The sequence below is a fragment of the Patella vulgata genome, chromosome 6 (assembly GCF_932274485.2).
Source record: "Patella vulgata chromosome 6, xgPatVulg1.2, whole genome shotgun sequence".
In the NCBI taxonomy this organism is placed as follows: Eukaryota; Metazoa; Mollusca; class Gastropoda; family Patellidae; genus Patella; species Patella vulgata.
Window position 1 is genome coordinate 10,964,136 of NC_065884.2, and position 21,497 is coordinate 10,985,632.

The 21,497-nt window shown below is 34.4% G+C and overlaps 1 protein-coding gene across 5 annotated transcripts in view; it reads right to left on the minus strand.

Moving 5' to 3' along the window:
* LOC126824764 (sarcoplasmic/endoplasmic reticulum calcium ATPase 1) overlaps window positions 1-21,497 on the minus strand; it is a 67,494-nt gene that overhangs the window by 44,191 nt on the left and 1,806 nt on the right. For all 5 annotated transcript variants that reach the window (XM_050554133.1, XM_050554134.2, XM_050554131.2 and 2 more), the window contains exons 4-5: window positions 791-895; window positions 29-167 (exon numbers count right to left, since the gene is read on the minus strand). In XM_050554133.1, coding sequence (XP_050410090.1) covers window positions 29-167; window positions 791-895 — 244 coding nt within the window. The remainder of the gene's footprint in view (window positions 1-28; window positions 168-790; window positions 896-21,497) is intronic.

Sequence of the window (21,497 nt, forward strand, 5' to 3'; positions counted from 1 at the left end):
AGATGACAAACTCATATCCTTAACTTACCGGAAATTTCAACGAGATCTCCGGGCACCAGTTTACTTGCCCGGATTCTCTGAACACCTTTGTGGTTCTGTCGTACAACTTTAGCGATTTCGGGTTCATATTCTTTGAGAGCTTCAATGGCACTTTCTGCATTTCGTTCCTACAATAACAATAGAATGAGGTTAAATTTCCTGACAAATGTTTTTCAATTTATCAAAAAACAAATTTGACTCCATCAAGAACAACTCTGGTCTAGTCTGTTAAAACTTAAATACTTTAGAAATGCGCCAAAGAATCGAACGCATGCTCTCCTGGTCAAGTGTGTTAGAGTGTCCAGGAATTTGAGCAGCGGAGGGTTAAAGGTGGGGACAACGTCAAGTTTGGAGTTGGGATGGGAGGGGGAGAGACTACCCATGAATTTGGTAAAATCAGAAGCTGTCAGACAATATTACTGCTGCCTTAGATGCATGTATGTGATTACAGTGGAGCGTGTCAAAACTTCACGAGTCAGTTTTTTTAACGTTATTTCCTTGAATGTAGGAGAAAAAAGATAAAAAAAATAAAGCTTTGTGCCAACAGAGGGGGTGAGGGGCAGACATCATGCCACCCTCTGAACATGTGCCTCTGTGGTGAAGGCTTCTATTAATTACTGTGAATGTTCAACATCTGTGATATTCCTCGTTTCAATTTTCTTTTAACAGTATGGGGGGGGGGGGGGATGGAATCAGATTTTTTTTCTGGTTTTCTTGTAAATATAAACTAAAAGTATGTACATGTACTAACCTGCCAGACACCAACAATTGCATTGGCTATTAAAATAGTTAAAATAACAAAAGGTTCAACAAAAGCTGTTACTTGTTCTTCAGTTTCTTCAAACCAAGCTAAAACCTGAAATAATAAAATACATCTTGTTTAAAAGGCAGTCAGTAATTTACAAGAATAAAACTAAAACAAGCAGAGAAATGTCTAGATTAGACAATGAGTGCAGGGCTGTCGGTAATTTTTCACAGATGATTAGCAGCACTGCTAATTAAAAAGTCCAATTTTGCCAAATTTGATTAGCAAATTTAAAAATCGATTAGCAGTTTTTCAGTTTCAACATAAAACACCTAAATTAACAAGATTATTTTAATTTTAATTTATAACAAATGATTAGATTTCATTCTTAAGATTTTTTAGAATTTTAGCACTTCTACAGGTAGCTGTGAACATTTCTGAATGAATGTAGACTTTTGGTTAGGCCTTATGTCTGAAGTCAATTCTTGGCAGTGGCTTCTTATTTCTTCGTTAGAAAACCATTTCATCTGCTTTTTATCATGTGTTATTATTTTTGTTCAATCGGAAGCACACGGTATTTCACGAATAATCTCGATTAACTAGACGCACGTGATATAAACAATAATAGTTTACGGGAATTCTTACTTTGATTTCTCATTTTACAATACGTTAACACGTATTTATATTTTATTTACAATTTGTTTGGGATACACTGAATTTATTTTTTTCGAATTGAATACTGATATAATTACTCGAAATTGACATGTCTCGCAACGTGAGTGGTACTACTTGATTCCCTATTTCCGGTTTAACAGTCCCGATTCATAGAGTTATGTCCCTGTATTATATAGTATAATGAATTGAGTCTGGGTAGTTCGAGAAGAAAATGTCAAACAGAGAATTCCGTTTTGTTTATAAAATTTATTTGATATTTTATATACGTTAGGGTTGAGAAATGTGGATAAATCTTTGTGACAATATCCGAAATGACAGGCATGTTAATGATTCGCAGTTACTGCGAATCAAAAACGTTAGATTTTAATTTTTGATTAGCAACGGACAAAATATGTATCGCAAATTGCGCTGCGATACTGGTTGTCGCCTGAATGAGTGTTGTGTTTACGAATGTTTACTTTCACTAGCAGTGTTAAGTAATCAATTATTGATCTGTTAGAGGTGTAACTGGATAGAGCAATAAATTATAACACATACTTATGGAAGAACAATTACTGATTTATATAGGCGATGTTTCAAAGAGTATTATCTCAATGTTGAGAGAACACTCTTCGAAACGTCGACTAAATAAATCAGTAATTGTTCTTCTATAAGTGTGTGTTATAGTTTATTAAACATACATTATGCAAGATCTAATAAATCAGTAATTGTTCTTCCGTAAGTGTGTGTTATAGTTTATTAAACATACATTATGCAAGAGCTAAAATCTGCCAATTGCAGGTCTTTCTTTAGGCCTGAAATGTTATCTAAATTAATTAACTTATCCAGACCATAATCAACTAGTGATGGCATCGTTAGCCTACGATATTTACTGGATTAGCAGAACCTGGTCTGCTGCTTCTGATTAAATCAACAAAATGGATAATCAAGACTTTTTTTTATTGTACCGACTTCAGTAATGATGATCGAGGCTAGGCCCATAATTCAATCGCTAAATACTCTGTTCAGGGTGGATCAATTTGACTGAAATTTTCAGCAAATTCCCATTACATTATATAATTTTAACTATCATAGTGAGAACTACCAGTTCTTTATCTAATCTCCCATAATGTATCTTAATCAGTCTGAAAATTACTCATCACCGCTAATAATCTAGATCTAATCTAGATGAACTATTTTAAACTACATGAACAATGAACCCAATATTGTTTGATGATTCTCACTGATTTACTAATCTAGATGTAACTATTTTAAACTACACCACAAGGAACCCAATATTGTTTGATGATTCTCACTGATTTACCAATCTCCTAACAATGGATTGAAACTAAACATTAAATACAGAAACTTCTGTTAAAACAGCACAACTACATGACACCCAAGTTGTAATGATAAAAGCCAAGTAATTGTTAATCCATATACACATAGTTATACACATAAAATACATGTTTACGTTTAATACCAAGTATGCAATCATTTCGAGATTTTAAATGCATTTTTACACTTAGAGAATTGCTTGTGTTAAAATACAGAAGAGTTTCAATTTTCTCATCACTATACCAAAAAAAATCTCCCAAGCTCCTACATCTGTAGATCTTCAAAACCAGAAACCTATTACACTAATCAAATTAACAGAGTTCTACGAGAATATATCAAAATAAAAGAGATAATTGTACAATTATCACCTGTCAGACTTCAATTAGAAACATTTCGATTCATCACTTCAAAAGCCTTACAAATAAATGATAATAATTGATTATGGCTGAAAACAATTTACTTAGATAATATTTAGACCAACATATTCATGAAAGGTAGAATCATAGCTTGCTAGGTAACAAAAATCATGAAATATGGTTTAAAATCCTACTTTTCTGCTCCAAGTCGGCTAATGAACCTAGTCATACAGTGTGCTACATATACATTGTATGTGCAAAATTTTTCCCCAGTGGAGCCACACATGTACATATCACATTTCAACTGTCAAGGGTTCTTTTTAACTTGAACGCCAATGTGTACATGAGATCAATATAAGTTTAAAGATACATTATGGGAGATTACACGTAGATAAAGAGCTGGCAGTTCTCACTATAATAGTTAAAAACTAGATACATGTAATGTAAAGGAAATTTTCAAACAAATTACAGTCAAATTGATCCACTCTGAACCGAGATTTTAAGGATTGAATTTTCGGCCTAGCCTCGATCATCATTACTAAAGTCAGTACGATAAAAAACATAGTATCGATTATCCATTTCATGATAGTTGAGCAGCAAATGGTATCCTAATCCAGTAAACATCGCAGGCTAGCGTTGACATCGAGAGTTGATTATGGTTAGTAAGTTAATTAATGTCTAATTAATAATTTAGATAACATTTCAGGCCTAAAGAAAGACCTGCAATAGGCAGATTAAGCTCTTGCATAATGTATGTGTAAGAAAGCTTGGATCATAATTGAAGCCTCACAACAAATAAAAACCTTCAGAATTAATAGGCTTCTTTAAATTTAACAAATTCAAAAATATATGGATTATATTGTGACCGATAGACCGACAAACTATGTACATGTATGCTTGGTAATAAAAATAGGATTTAATGTTCACAAAAAACTAGGTCCACATGAATGAAGATGAAACTAGAAGTTGGGTCAGACTGATAAGACGACTGTCCATGTTAGCCAAAGTCATACAGAGGATCAATTCCAGAACCATATCGGTGATAAAAGATTCACACTTAGACCATTCTGTCACCTAAATCCATTTTTAGCGCGAGTGATGAGGTCATATTGTAGTCTACATCGACAACTTAATACATTATAGCATTAACATGAGGTTAAGAACATTCTCAGCTAATTTAGAAAGATTTACAAGTCTCTCAATCTGATTTATGTTTCGTTTCGTCTTTTTATGTTTTTGATGGCCTCCACTACATGACGATCTATGACATCAGACATTTGATTAATCAAAACGAAATGAAATGGGGTTTAACGTCCTACTGTTCTGCTCCTAAACTGGGCTAATGAAGACGGGCATACGCCATACAGTGTGCTATGAGGGAAATTTTGCCCGGGCAGCAGCACTACATCCTACTCTTATATCGAATTCGAACTGCCAGGGGATCTTTTACGTGCATGCCAATGTCTACACGGGACCTTGGTTTTTCGTACCATCCGAACGACTAGACAGCTGTCCTTGTCAGGCGATCCCTGCATTGGCCGAGAAAGTTCATCCAGATTTTCCGGCGTGGTTCTCCCTTGTCAGTGATGCAGGACGGAGGGGCTGACAAGGAAAGCTGTCTAGTCGTTCGGATGGGACGAAAAACCGAGGTCCCGTGTACACATTGGCGTGCACGTAAAAGATTCATTTGTCCTTGTCAGGCCCTCCGTCCTGCATCACTGACAAGGGGAAACCACGTTGGAAAATCTGGATGAACTTTCTCGGCCAATGCAGGGATCGAACACTCTGCCTCCAGGCTAGCGAGCCAGCGTCTTACCCACTTAGCCATGTGATCCCCTTGCTTTACAAGTCTTCGCTGCAAATGTCTACCCATGGTTACGTGCAATGCAGGCTAAGAACTCTCCACAACAGATATTAGCAGCTTTAATAACATGAAAAAAGAATTGCAGACACATGGACCTAGAATTGTTTTTTTACTGGAAGCATTGAAATGTGTATCATCGACACTAACTAATTGGTAAGCTAGACACAGCTTCCTTTGGTTTTTTTTAAAAACACGAAATTACTAGAATACACAGACATAATGTATATTGATTCTAGAAGTCACGAAAGAAAAAACATTAATATAACCAGGATAAAACATGAAATAAAATAGGCTTTATAACGTCCTACTGTTCTGCACTGACTTAGTGCCGGACATATATTTATAATCTCAATAAAAAAGACAAATCAGTGCACTGACTGAGCTAATGTGGACAGGCAAGCCTGGAAATAAGGCACATGTCACAGATAATGTTAGGTACAGATTCAGGCTTTGTCAGGCACAAATCTTCTGGTGCCTGTCATTTTTTCCGGCACTGATTTGTCTTTTTTATTGAGATTATAAATATATGTCTGGCACTAAGTTGAAAATGTCAGGTACTATTTCATTAGTGCCTGACATTTTGTCAGGTACATCTAAAACCGTTATTTCCAGGCCTGTCTACAGGCCTATGTCATACAGTGTGCTATGAGGGAAAATTTGCCTGGACAATGGCACTACAACCTACTCTTATTTTGAATTCCAACTGCCGAAGATTCGTTCACATTTATGCCAATGTGTACGTAGAACCTTGTTTTTTTGTCCCATCCAAACAACTAGATACGGTCCTTTCCAGGCCCTCTGTTCTGTCCCATTGACATGATAAAACATGACCAATAACCTACACTATTTGTAGTGAAAATTACTGAATAAACAATGGTGGGATAAATTAAATAGAAAGCACTTGACATACATTCTTTCGATAATAAATCATTCTATATCAACAACTTCATAAATTTTAATGAACTGTAAGTAAACCTTACTGATAATTACAGAGAGAGAGTTGATCATTAGAGAAATGGGGTTTAATGTCCACTCGACACAACGTCATTTTGAGACTAACACATTGTTCAATTTTTATTTCAATAATTTGCTTGCGCATAGGGGTCTTTAGCAGTAGGGACGAGCCGGAGTACCTTGAGAAAACCCACTGTCAACCCTACTCCTTGTCACGTACAACCAGGGAATTGAGACCACGCCAGTTGATTCAATGACAGACCTTGTGATACAGCGCATGTGAAATTTTAATGAATTGTAAGTAAACTTTACTAACAGCCACATGTAGAATTAATCTTTGGTTGTACATATTTGATCATTACAATAATACAGTTAAAAGAAATGAGGTGCATGAACCATGTAATGAACACTTTACTACTTTTCTAAACAATTTTGCCCAGAGAGTAGTGTTACAGCCTATAATTTTTATTTCCACAAGCACGCCAAAGTGTACACAGGACCTCGGGTTATTTTTTTACGGATTGGAACGATTGGATGCTGTTCCTTGCCAGGCCCGCCCTCCATCCTGAAATTCCTGGGGCACTTTCCTCAATACCACCTGGATTGAACACTGTTTAGCAAACCAACATCTTAGTGAGCCACAGTGGCTGCCACACCTTACTTTAATGTTGGTTTTTCATCCCATCCAAACAACTAGTCATAAAAATATACGTATCATGATTCTCTACACAAATCTCTGTTTCAATTAATTACGACCTGATTTCATTTCCTTTGATTATTAAACCAAGCTCGCAATGGATCAATAGCCACACTTAAGAAGGTGAAAAAGCCGGTCACTGACATTTCAAACAATTTAGAACTCAACCTAAAGTATTCTATTGATACATGACCACAGAGAGAGAGAAATGGGGTTAACAGCCACTCGACACAAACTAGGTCATTTCAGGACTAACATGGTTCAATTTTATTTCAATAATTTGCTAGCGCGTAAGGGTCGTATAGTGGTGGGAGGAAACTGGAGGACCTGAAGAGACGAGGTTAGACAGGAGACCCTGTTTCTTGCAACGTACAAGCAGGGATTCGAAATTGGTGATTTCCAGATTAACTGAACCTATTATATCTTATAATCTTCACTGCGTTATATTTACTGTTTTAAAGAGATAGGAATATGAATCCACAGAAATTTTAATACAAATAGGCAATTTTTGACCAACTTAACCTATTATAATACCTTAAAATCTTCAGCTGCCATATTTAGAAGTGGTGTGAAGTCTCTAACGACAGTCATAAGTTTAAAGCAGCAACAAGTTTATACAAGCTGGAAAACTTGTCATTGATCATACAAAGTGTTGAATATGCATGTTAATTTAGAAAATTTTGACAAGTGCTTGCAATATTCTCCATTTATCTCTTACTGTTGAACATGTAGCTTATCGTTTAAAGAATTAAGATTTTTGATAGGTATTTGAGAAATGTGGAGATTTGTAAATAATTCAGTATGTTTGTAGACCCATAATATAGTATCTTTCATAGTATGCAAAGACAGAACAATGGTCGGTTTTTATAAATAACTAACATTATATTGCTACTTTAGGTAACTGCGACTGACTGTCCTACACAAGACCTGTATTACTGATCCAACACTTGCACAGTAAAGTGATGTTAATAGATCAATCATATAATAAACTTACACCGTAACGATTAAAAACATGAATGGAATTAACATCTTATTAACAGCATGTAATTTTGAGACTAACATATGGGAATTTTCATTCCAATCTGTGGCGGAGATTCCTGGGAGAACATTGCCAGGGCAGCGACATTTTGTCTTACTCATTCCAATCTGCAGGGGAGAATATTGCCTGGGCAGCGGCATTTCGTCTTACTCATTCCAACTGACAAGGTTAGTTTAACATTCACTGGGGTTTTTTTTAGTCCCATCTGAATTACTAGACACAATTTACACATCAGTCTCAAATTTTGCACAAGGGCGTCATTCCTCACAACACCGGCTATGGTGAATTGACGAAATCTCGCATTGATAAACGAGATGATGGTTTATTTTTAGAAACACTGACACACCCCACGTGCTAGGGTTAGGGTTAAGGTTAGGGTTGGGTTTGGTCCAAAAATTCTTATTGAATTGTGCAATTCAAAGTGATTGATCCCGTGAGGAATGTCTCCCTGGCGACCAAGCTATCAGTCTCTTAAAATACCACCAATGACGAAGTAAGAATAATAGTTAAAGAATCTAAAATTAAATGCCTCCAAACCATTGTTAAAGATACATTATGGGAGATCAGATAAATAGCTGGCAGTTCTCACTATAATAGTTAAAAACAAGATAATGTAAAGGGAATTTGTTGAAAATTTCAGTTGATTGAGAGTTGACTATGTTCTGGATAAGTTAATTAATGTGTAATTAATAATTTAGATACCATTTCAGGCCTAAAGAAAGATCTGCAATAGGCAGATTTAGCTCTGGCATTATTTATGTTTAACTATATTGACTGCAATATGCATGCACAGATAGTTAAAATATCATATTGAATGACAACATTGAAATCATATACATTGATATTATTATTTAATATCAAAATATTAAATTACAGTGGCAGACATGAAGCTTGTTTTATTCATGTGACAGTTGGAAAATATGCAGGAGAATTTCTGTTAGTGGTTTTATTTATAATACACATTTAATCAAATCAAGAGTGAATTATTTCAACGACATTATTCATATTATATGGAGAATATTCTAATAGTAGGAAAGCACATTCAAATAGAATTCCATTTGATAATTTGATCTATTTTCTTTGAGATTTCTTAAATACATGTATGGAGCATAACATATTACAAAGTAAAGATTGTAATTATGTGCTTGACAAAAAAATCTCACACAAATTATATGAATTCATCGAAAATTAAATTTCCTATACTATAAATTAAATTTTTGTATTGAAAGGCGAAGAAATCTATCAAGTCAAGGCAGTGTTATTTAATCAGTAATCTATTGGAAAAAAAATATTTGCATCAACAGACATTGCCACAGATAAGTGTGTAACAGTATTGATTTTAAACTGTGTCCTGAGCACGTTATAAATTCGACATTTAACATCTCTTCTTCTTCACTGCCAATCGAATTTCAAATTATTTTCAGCTTTTTTTATTTAAACCTTTTGATGCAAAATGGTGGAATGATAATCCTCACTTGAGTCATTCAGTCTGGATTATAAAACCTCCAATCTTCAGGATAATTTCAAGAAGAGTGTGTTATAGAGCGATTGAGAGAGAAATGGGTTTTTAATATCCACTCGACACAAACTAGGTCATTTTGGGACTAACATATGGTTCAATTTTATTTCAATGATTCCCTTGCGCGTAGGGTTCTGTATCAGCGGGAGGACCCAGAGAAAACCCACGAGGTTGGATAAGCAACTCTACTCCTCGTCACATACAAGCGGGGAATCAAAACCATGCCACTTGACTCAATGACAGACCTTCTGATCCAAGTGTTAACCATTCGCCCCCCCCCCCCCCAGGCCCCCAAAGAATGTGTTATACACTTAGCAACATTATCATGGACTAATTTTCCTTTTATCATTTCAAAAGGAAATGGGGTTTAACATCCCACTCCACCTGGGCTAATGAAGATGGGCATATGCCATACAGTGTACTATGAGGGAAATTTTGCCCGGGCAGCGGCACTACAGCCTACTCTTTCGCTGTATCAAATTCCAACTGTATTTTGTATCATTATAGCAGTTCTTTTGTTATGTACATAGGAATAAAGAAATTAATTATGGAATTTTATGACTTCTTTATAGACCTACTTCCTTCCATAAAGGATGTATATCACATCAATCAATTACAATAAAAAGATCATATTTCAAATGGAATTAAAACTATAACAAAGATATGGCTTCATTATCAGTTATTACATGTATATACCACATGTTTTTTTTTTTTTATACCTGACTTTATGAATGAAATAAAGCGTGTGAAATAAATAATATAACATCCATGAAGTAGTAGATATCAGGACACCTGTTACACATACTAACATGGTCATTTAAATTTATTGATTAATTTGATATCAGTAGGATCTATCTACTGTATTTAACAGTTTTACAACAAATTACATTTTGTCAATATTACAAAATTTGTCAAATTTCATCATACTTTAATAATAATGGTTTATTACACAACTGCCTACTCTTATATCGAATTCCAACTGTTAAGAGATCTTTTATGTGCACGCCAATGTGTACACGGGACCTCGGTTTTTTCGTGCCATCCGAACGATCAAAGAACATAGAATAAGGTTTACAGAGGTTTCTAAAAGTATATTAAATTATATTAATATGCTTGTAAGGTATATATTAGGCCTTACACTGTACATAGCAAATGGTATTTAATGTCTATTTTTAAACATTTCATATACGAACGTTGCAACATCTTGTTTACATTTATCATCGTTCATTATATGCATTATTGAATCATTCAAACTAGTTTTAATTTGATGACTTAAAAACTTTTTCCGAAGATTATTGTGGGTGGAGCAATGAAAAAGAATGTGCGCATTTCATCTTCCTACATCTCTATTACAATTTTTACAGGTCCTCTAATCCCTGTGGACAAAAGTTTTTTTTATGCCTTCCTGTCTCCATTTCAAGCTTATGTGTAATGAGTCAATCTGATCAAAATACAGATCTATATTTCGTTTCGTTTTTTTATACTTTCGATGGCTTACACTACATGAAGATCTGACAAGTTATAGCGATAGATCACGTCAGGGGTCAAAAGACCGAATTTTGACCTATGACGTCAAGACATTTGATTAACCAATCAGCATTGATGTTACTAGTGGATTACCCACAGTTCCGGGCAAAAAAGATCAAACACTCGATTCGACAGACCATTTGATTGGCTGACCCCTCATTTCAAGCAGAACGCGAGTTAAATAACAAGTCTTCCAGATCCAAGTGTAGTAAAGACAAGTAAAACGAAATTTTGAACTATAAAAACGAAACGAAATAGGATCTGTGTTTTAACCATATTGGTAATGAGTCTAAGATTATATACATGTAAGCATTTCATTGCACTATGAAATGAAAACAAATGTACTACTATGAGCTACAAGGTGCTATGGGGTAAATTTTGCCCAGACAGTGGCGCTACAGCCTACTCTTATAGCGAATGCCAAGATACACTAGGGACCAAGTATCATTCAGATTTGACGAAAAAAAAAGAAAAGAAACTGAGCTTACCATCTAGAATCTAATAGAGGTATCCAGTTAATAGATTGCCGCACAGAAAGTGTTAAATGCCATCCAGATTCATCAAAAGCATCCAGTTTGTGCTACCGTGTAGTGTTTCTTAAACTACACGGTAGCACAAACTGGATGTTTTTTGATGAATCTTGACGGCATTTAACACTTTCTGTGCAGCAATCTATTAACTGGATTCAGTATTAGATTCTAGATGGTTAGCTCAGTTTCTTTCCTTTTGTCATCAAATCTGAATGATACTCGGTCCCTTGTGATATTCAAACCACATTTGTTTTTTTTGTTGGCAAACACAGAAATACACCAATTACTGTAGGCTATACCTGCTGCCTCTTGCACAACATCTGTCAAAATTAACCACTGCTTAGGGTTACAATAGTTACATGTACATGTATGAGAAGTTACCAGGGCTTTCAATTTTCTTTATATATGTTGTTACTTCAGATAAACAAGAACATGATAGTTTTTGATTATCGCAAAAACGTACGCTACAAATGAATATGAAAGTATACCCTGCCTGGCACACAACATTTGTCAATCGGGATGTCACAAAATATGAGTCATTACAGCTTGAAACCTGATCATACATGCAACTTTTGGGCTGGAGAGAATAAGGTATATTAGTAGCTAAATGAATAAGGTACATGTACATTAACGTTAATGAGAATAACGGATTGTAGACAATTTTATCGTCTTAAAATATCTTACAAGTCTTGGTTAAACCATTTCTGCATGTTTCTATTTTAGATTTTGCTGATTTCAGCGCAGTACTCAGTACATGTGTTTGATTGACTAAACTGTGTCAATTACATTTGAAACAGAAATGCACGGCATATGATTTTATGGAATACGATTACGTTTATTAATACCAGGCAACTAAAGAGGAGAACCCTAGTCGAAACATGGCTTAATCATAAACATTAAACAGTAATTGACTTGTATTCCATAAAATTGTGAATATATCGACTGGATAATTTACATCATTCTCATACATGTACATAATGCTACTGAGTACCGGTAAAATATTTTTTTTAGCTATGCGAATCCCCCAAAATTAAGAGTGGTACCAGGTGTTCTAGAAATAGTGAGCATATCCTGCCTATCGCACATGACATGTCAATATTCGTATTTCATGACAGTTTGGATGTAGACTTCAGAAGATGAGCTTCCTGATAGCAGGGTTTTTTTTTTCTAATTTCACTTAAACCTGCAAAGACCTTTTCAACAATGAATTTATTTAAAAGAAAAAAAAAATCACGTAAAATATCCCCCCCCCCCTCCCTCAAAAAGCAACACTAAAAGTCCTAAGAGTAACACAAACAGTACTAATAGAAAATCCAAGTAAAGGACGATAAAACCCCCACATTCGAAAAAAAGGAGGGCGTAAGATTCCCTAATACAGTGCAGGCAAGTCTGGATCTCAGTGATACATTCGGGGATAAGCAGGAACCGATCCATGAAAAATATCAAAAATAGAGGATCCCAGTACTACATGTACACGACATGTAAATCCAAAAAATTATGTTAATAAACATTTTGGTCCAAATTTTATTCAAATAAATGCTGTACCCTTAAAAGAGCTCTATTATATTGCGTTAAATTATTGGCATGAGCTGCTTTGAAAGAAGAAAATATCAATACAGTGTGCAGTGAAAATCTAGCAGTTTTAATCTCTTCTCAGTTGTCAAGCATAAAACTGTTTGATGTGTTTTAAAGAGACAGCCAATAAAATATTTTAAAATCAAAAATATCTAAAGGGATGTTCACCACTTCATAAAAGTTAAGAGTGACATTAATAATCTACTTGCACGTTTACCTCTTTAATCTAGCAATCACATTGTTATGCAAATTGCACATATTTAACTAAGTCAAAGTATGGAGGTATACCAAGTTTCTTCAATCTCAATTGTAGAATCAGAGTTATCTGTTCCAAAGCACTGACATATCACATTGCTCATCTTAGCATGGATGGACAAATGAACCCATTTCTCAAAAAAAGAGCAAAAACTATCCTTGCATACATTTTGTTAACAGCAATATGACTGGGTCAATGTGATGCCCTTTCGGATCGAGGGACTGGGTTCAGGTTTTTTTTCAAAAGAGACTAATGTACGTTTCAAAGGGCAATAACTTAATAATCTTGAACTATTCACTTTTTAATTAGACCACTCATTTTTTACCTTTTTCTATATTCTACATGTATATGTACATGGTACAACAGAGAGAGAGAGAAATGGGGTTTAACATCCACTCGACACAAACCAGGTCATTTCGGGACTAACATATGGTTTAATTTTATTTCAATAATTCGCTTGCGCATAGGGGTCTTTAGCAGTGGGAGGAAACCGGAATTGTACAACAGAGTCAAGCCTTAATAATAATACACGTATCTTTAATAAATGTTTTAAAAATAGAATATAAATCACTTTTTATAGACCCATTTTCGTATATTTTTATTTTAAGGTTTCCAAAATTAGAGACATATACCCTTTAAAAAGGTCAGATACCAGTTCATTAGCGTCTGACATTTGATGTCAGGTACTGGGGATACTCGATTGAATGTTCCGGAATTAAATTCTATCAATTCCCAAAATAGTGTCATTCAAGTGAAAAGGAGAATCGCGGAGTACAACGCATGTGCCGACTGCATAAAAATTATCTCAACCAATCATGGCAGCTGAAACATATTTGTTACTGAAAATACGTCACAATTCTACTCACACCACCTCAGCTGTTGGGATTGACAGAACTTTGACAGGACCGAATTCCGCGTCACTCGATTGCAATTCTGTCAACTCGGGGACGTTCTGGACTGTGAATCGAGCATCCTCACTATTATAATTTCCAGTCCGTCCCTTTAATTTAACCAGTTGAGAACCAAATCCATATATACTGTCATCTTTCTACGAGAAATCCACATTCCAGTGCCTCTTCTTTATTGATTGTTATTTAATTCCCGAGTATTTACGAGTCGTGATTTATTTAGTTCCATCTCTCTAGACGAGTCCAATGAAACGAAACCTACACCTCCAAGGGAACTATATTATGCCGGTTAAATCTCATATGGCGTAAAAATATTATTTAATTCAATAAATAATTTCTAGGATCAAGGAACTCAATAACATAGATTTATTCAACAAACCTAAAAACTGAAAGATTCAATAAATAAGTTCTTGGATTAAGGAACGAAATGGCAAAATACAGATTTCTTGATCAAACCTAAATAAAATTCTAAAAGATTCAAAAGCACATATACAAAAAGAGAGAGAGAAATGGTGTTGAACTTTCACTTGACACAAACTATGTCGTTTCGGGCCAAATTTATGGTTTAATTTTATTTCAATAATTCGCTTGCACGTAGGGGTCTTTAGTAGTGGGAGGAAACCGGAGAAAACCCACGAGGTTGGACAGGCCACCCTACTCCTTGTCACGTACAACCAGGGATTCGAAACCATGCCAGTTGACTCAATGACAGGCTCAATGATACAGCGCACACATGCTAACCATTCGGCCATCCAACCCCCCAAAAACCCATCAAAAGAGTTCAGCGAAAATTATTGGTGGCACTGATCTCTGTTGACTACATCGTAAAAAGAAAGACCTGCATTAGGCAGATATAGCTCTTGCATAATGCCTGTTTAACCTATTGTATTTACTGACTATTTCACAATGACTTAATGCCAGATTAACACACAGTACACTCAAATAATTCAATCATGACAACGCAGAAAAGTTACAAAGCATCGATAATAGACAATGCCATCAATAATCAAAAAAAAAGTAATTTTTCAAAGCCCAGCGAAGTGTTATTGTCAATTGATCTTTATGGCTTCCACAGCTTTTAAATAACCTTTAATCTTAATGATTAAATATTTTTCTAATATTGATTGTAATGATTAAAGGCACAGCTCCTCCTTTGCATTCCTAAATTTTAACCTTATTCATAATTTCAATCCCTCATAGCACACTGTATGCTGTATGCCCCTTTTCATAAACCCTGTCGGAGTAGGACATTAAGGCCCATTTCACTTCACAAAAATTTCTTTCTACTCCTAGCAATAAACTCAAATTAATTGTTACTCATATTTCCACCCTATTTATATCCTTTCTACATACTGTACCGTTTCTACCCTATTTCCACCCTTTCTACCCTATTTCCACCCACCCTTTCTACCCTATTTCCACCACCTATTTCCACCTACCCTTTCTACCCTATTTCCACCCACCCTTTCTACCCTATTTACACCCTTACCCTTTCTACCCTATTTCCACCCTTTCTACCCTAATTATACCCTTTCTACCCTAATTATACCCTTTCTCCCCTATTTATACCCTTTCTACCCTATTTATATACCCTATTTATACATACTGTACCCTTTCTACCCTATTTCCACCCTTTCTATACCCTATTTCTCTAAAATGAGTGGCAGTACTTGATATAAAAGTAGAACTTATTCCTTCTCTTTAAATCATTCCAGTCTGCAATTCTCGTAAAAATCTGATATGTTCAAAGTTCTAATATAAATCTAAAATACAACACGTAAATATCAATTACTTGCCACTCACTACACATGCCTCGGAGATTTATTAATTATCTGCTGACTTTTGACATTTTGTGACAATGTATTACATGTCAATCAGATATTAATATTGCAATTAGGATTACAACTCGGAGCATTCATGTATATGAAATGAAATGGGGTTTAATGTCCTACTGTTCTGCTCCGACTGGGCTAATGAAGACGGGCATACATCATACAGTGTGCTATGAGGGAAATTTTGCCTGGACAGCTGCACTATGGCCTACTCTTATATCAAATTCCAACTGCCAAGGGATCTTTTATGTGCACACCAATGTATACATAGGTCCTCGGTTTTTCATACCATTTGAATAACTAGATAACTGTCTTTGTCAGACCTTCCGTCTTGCACCACTCACAAGGGGGAAACCACGCCTGAAAATTCTGATTTACTTTCTCGGCCAATGCAGGGATCGAACACCCGACCCGCTTAGCCAACGTGGCTAATAAAGATTTCCATGTGGGCGTATAAAAACTGTAACTGAGATTAAGTAAATATCAATAAACATGTATAATCAGATATAGATTGTTGTGTACTGAAGAAGGTTTTGTTCCGTCAAGATTATTCCATTTAAATGACTGAATGACTGTCAAGAGATGAGTTCTTCTAGAATAATTGAACCCAGAACTAACTGAAAGAAAGGCTAAAAAGTCAATACTTTAGATGAAGCCAACTAATGATTCCAGTACAAAAAAACAGATATAATTCGTAAAACTGGATCGTTGTTAAAAGCCGTATTATTGACCGGAGTAATCATTCTATAAGTCTGTAGAGTAGACAACTCAATCTCTTTTTTTCCCCGTCAACTTTCTTAATGTCATGCATCTAGTCAGTTTCTTATCTCTATTTTAATTGTATAACTCTGAAATCGTTTTAAATGCCAAATGTATTCGAACCAACTCAGTAAAGCCGCTAACGTCATTTGCGTTTTCCAGACGAAATCCAACTTTTCACAGCCTAATCCAACTGAATCATCGAAAATTTAATTTAAAAAAAGGAAAAAAAAAAAAAAAAAATATGAACAGATAATCTCCAAAATTGAATTGAATTTGATTAAAATCATAAGATTTGACCAACATGTGTATGTATGTAATCTTTGTAAAATACTGACAGGAATTCACCAATTTTTGCACTGATCGAGTTTCCAGCTCAATACTTAAAATAACATTTAGAGACTTAAAAGATTTATTGAGTGGTTATTTCCAATAAAAGTATGGCAATTTTGGTATATACATGTATGGAAAGTATAGACGTTCAATCGTACAAGAAAAATTGAATTACAGAAAAACTGAACAGTTTATAATTAAAACAGATGTCCATTACAATTTTTGAAAATTAACAGTCAAGACAAACACAGCAAAAACAGGGTTTTTTTTTTTATACATTAACGAAAAATAAATGTGTATGCCTAATTAGCCAACAGTTGTGGACAAAAAGCTTTGAACTTTGACCATCTTCTATTAAAAGCAGGGGATGTATTAATATTATTAATTATTAAAACCTTGTTGAAAGGACCTTACTAATGTGGTAAGATAGTCAATAGTCTGTAATTTATTAATAATTACCAATTGATGTCTTCATTAACATCATTACTAACTCATTACTACAAATAAACATCTTAATGATGGGCATATGGTCAATTTCACTCTTATTTCAACACGATTATTATCTAACTCTCAGATCTGAGCATGAAAATTGATAGATCAAACCATTTAGATTGAACCCTTTAATCCCTAGTACATATAAATATTAATAACTACCCGGATTTCTTGATAAATATTTACACAAACAGCAATATATTTCATGTATATCATTCAATGGACAGTTTGAAACTGTAATGCTTTTCCTACAACTGCCTCAAACCAGCCCGAGCAACACGTATTTGAGTAGCTCTCTGTATTGCTGGAGTATACATGTACCGGTACCATTATAATACATGTATTATTTCTTGGGGGCACCACAACAATCGATGTGACAGTGTAAATAGTAGCATTAGTAAGAGGTGATCCTGGTGCTATCATATATAAGTACATGTACACTGTATCAAATACCTTTATCTTTTTCTACCTTATCAATATGTGTAATTTAAATCCATAAGCAGCTTACGTGATGCTTTAAGTAGAATCACTTTTTACTTGACATCCCAGTCCTAATTATCATATATATACATGTTGATATCAAATGCTTTTATCATTTTCTACTCAAAAAAACAATTATCTTATTTAAACCCATAAGCGGTTTATTAATATTTAAACATATAAGTCGTGATAGAGCCATATGATTGTGGAGAGTAGACTTGTATAAGATTTAAAAAGTATTTATATCCAGTCAACACGGGTAGAGATTTATGGTCGACCAGTCACTAAACACGAACTATGGGACAAACACATTAAATTTTTATTTCACCAATTTCCTTGTGTGCATGGGGTGTTTGGAAGGGGAAGAAACCCCACAGACAGCTAACAGACTTTTCATCAAGGAAATGAAATGAAATGGAAAGGAAATGAAATTGGGTAATAAGTACAAACTGTCAAATGAAGAACGGTAGGATGTGCATAAGACAACTCCACCATGCAAACTCCGAATTAACACAACTTGGTTGATCTTGGGATTAACACACAATAATGAATCATTTTTTTGAACAGCCTTAAAGCCAAATTGTGCAAATCCACTTTCTTCATAACAAATATGAGGACTATTATATGTGATTTAATCTATCTCTTATTATGTCTGCATAATTCTATACATCAGGCCAAATTAAGCAATAAAACTGGCTAGCTGTTATATAACATCCAACCAGATTCAACAACCAACTTAATCACATCTTTATCTAATGTTAATGTCCTAATCTCTTTCAATACTTTCATCATTTACTGGATTTAAAAAGAACATTATACCAATAGTTGATAGTATTGATCTACAGGTATTATACCAATCCTTGTATTCTCTAATGTAATTCTCTTAGTTCATGTTACAGTCTGGGTATCAAAGACTAAAGATTAATCCATTTTAATGGGGTTTTTCTTTTACATACTGTATACATGTAGGTTGTCTAGTTAATGTCTATAAGCTTATATTAGCATACATGTAATTAGGAACATTGGAACTTAACCATGTCATAGATCTAATGTCAAAATATAGAACTATGTGTTTTTTTAAAGGCTCAATACCACTCTTGTAACTGAAAAATATGTCCCAATCTTTATTCTGGTCAACAAATTGTACTATTTTACAATATTCCAATTAATTGATGATACAAATTTCATCTTAACACACCTAATTTAAAAAATTGGAAAAATTCAACTAAATGATTTGAAAAGCCTGATGTAAAGCTTTTCAAATGTGACTTGGATTTAAAAATATTTTTGAACCCTTTGGACAAGTAAAATAGGATTTAATGGATAATTTACACAACAGATAGGACACTAACACATCTAGTACTTAGAATAAGGCTATTTTTTATTTTCTGGAGCTGTCAAGCCAGCAAGAGTGTTATTGTCCCTTTAACAGGAATATTTTACAGTATTCAACCAAATATAAAAACAAGGAGAAAGATTTAAAACTGTGATGGTAAATCCTAATTAATTACAACACTAAAACAAAACAATTTAAGATTTAAATTGCCAATTTTTCATTTTTCGGAAAAGATCTCAATTTTAAGACTTAATCCAATGCTAAAAAGTACACATACCAGTGCTCAAATCAATTAAAAAAATAAAACCAAAATATTAACGGCAGTTATGTCCCATCTTGGATTCAATCAGATTAAAAGAGGCTCATCAAAATCTTATTACTGCATATTGTATTCGACTTCCCCACAAATGGATATTCTTCTCATTTTCTCAAATTAACTGTCTACACAAATTGTATTAGAATGGAACTTTTTTTGTAAAAGTGTTGAATTATTTAACTACATGTATAACACTAAACCCTGTATCTGATGATATAAATGGACTTTGTAAACTGTACATGACACATATATGGACTTGCATACATGTACTTAAAATAGTAACTCAAACATCACATGACCTCATAAAATTTACTCATTTACTCCATACACTTATACAACCATACATGTACAATAATTTATAAACCCATATTAAAAATGAATGGGAATATATGAGTGAGAGAGAGAGAGAGAGGGAGAGAGGGAGGGAGAGAGAAAGAGGGATAGAGAAAGAGGGGGAGAGAGAGAGGGGGAGAGAGAGAGGGGGAGAGCGGGAGAAAGAGAGGGGGAGAGAGAAAGAAAGAGAGGGGGAGAGGGAGGGGGATCCACCATACAAACTAGGTCATTTTGGGACTAACATATCTTCACCATACAAACTAGGTTTTTTGGGGACTAACACATCGCACAATTTTAGTTCAATAATTCGCATGCATGAGTGGGCCACATACAATAATGTTTAAATGAAATGTGATTTTAAGATTTACTTTCCTACACCAAATGAACTTTAACACAGAACCTATTTTCCTGTGGCCTTCAGTCACAAAAAGAAAACATGTCCAAAATGTGTGGCATGAACACAAAATAAAAATATACCACAGACTACACACACTGTACATACCGTCGAGTCTATTTTTAAACTTCGACAAATTATCTCCAATTAGATTAGAAATATCTAAATTAAGAAACCTCAAAGCCATGGCATCGGCTTGATATCGCCTAACAGCAATCTCTCTCAGCATGACATAAATGGCTTTTTATTTCAGGCCCGTTCTCTATTTACAAACAATCTGCGGGAAAATTTCTCCATGTAAAAACTATTTCTAGACATAGACCTGCCATCAATAGATTCCATAAATCAGAAAAGGAAGACAAGTTTTTTTTTAAGGAATCTGGAGGCATTTGCGTTCCATGTTACTCAAGGTCGGATTAGAAAATAAAAATACATTTACATTCTTGAAAAATATGCAAGAAGCTGGCTTGGAATACGACACTTATTTACTAGCCAAGACTATAATCAACTCTCTATGAACTCAGATGCTCTCAATTTTCATCTGATTGGCAGTTAATGATCCGATTCCAAAATGGATACCGTAATAAAGACTTTGTTTACTATTGTAACAAAGATAGCAATAACAATCAGGACTGGAATACATTTTTTGAAAAATAATTAAACGTAAAAATGGATAATCGAGACTCTTTTTTTTATCGTACCAACTCTAGTAATGAGGATCGAGGTTAGCCTAAAATTCAAAAGATAATATCTAGTTTCAGAGAGGAGCAATTTGACTGAAATTTTCAGCATATTCTATTTACATTATCTATTTTTTAACTATTATAGCGAGAACTGTCAACTCTTTATCTAATCTCCCATAATGCCACTTTAAGGCAACATAAATGAAATGAAACGGAATTTAACATCCTACTTTTCTGATTTTCAATTAAAATCTATGCTCCGACTAGTAGTGGAAGGTTTAAACCATTTAAATCACCTCAGTTCAATTTATTTTTCAATCAACGAAATCAAAAACAAATGACATCGTTAAATTCTCTATTTAATCTTAGTACATGCATGGTATTGTATAGCCTGGTGCTACAATTGTACCCATGAGACCAAAAGTCATTTAATACAACTTATAAACACAGCCATAAAAGGTGAATGACAAATGTTATCTACTGCAAAGCCATTGGCATTTCAATGATTCAAAGTCAATCTCTACGCGCATAAATAATT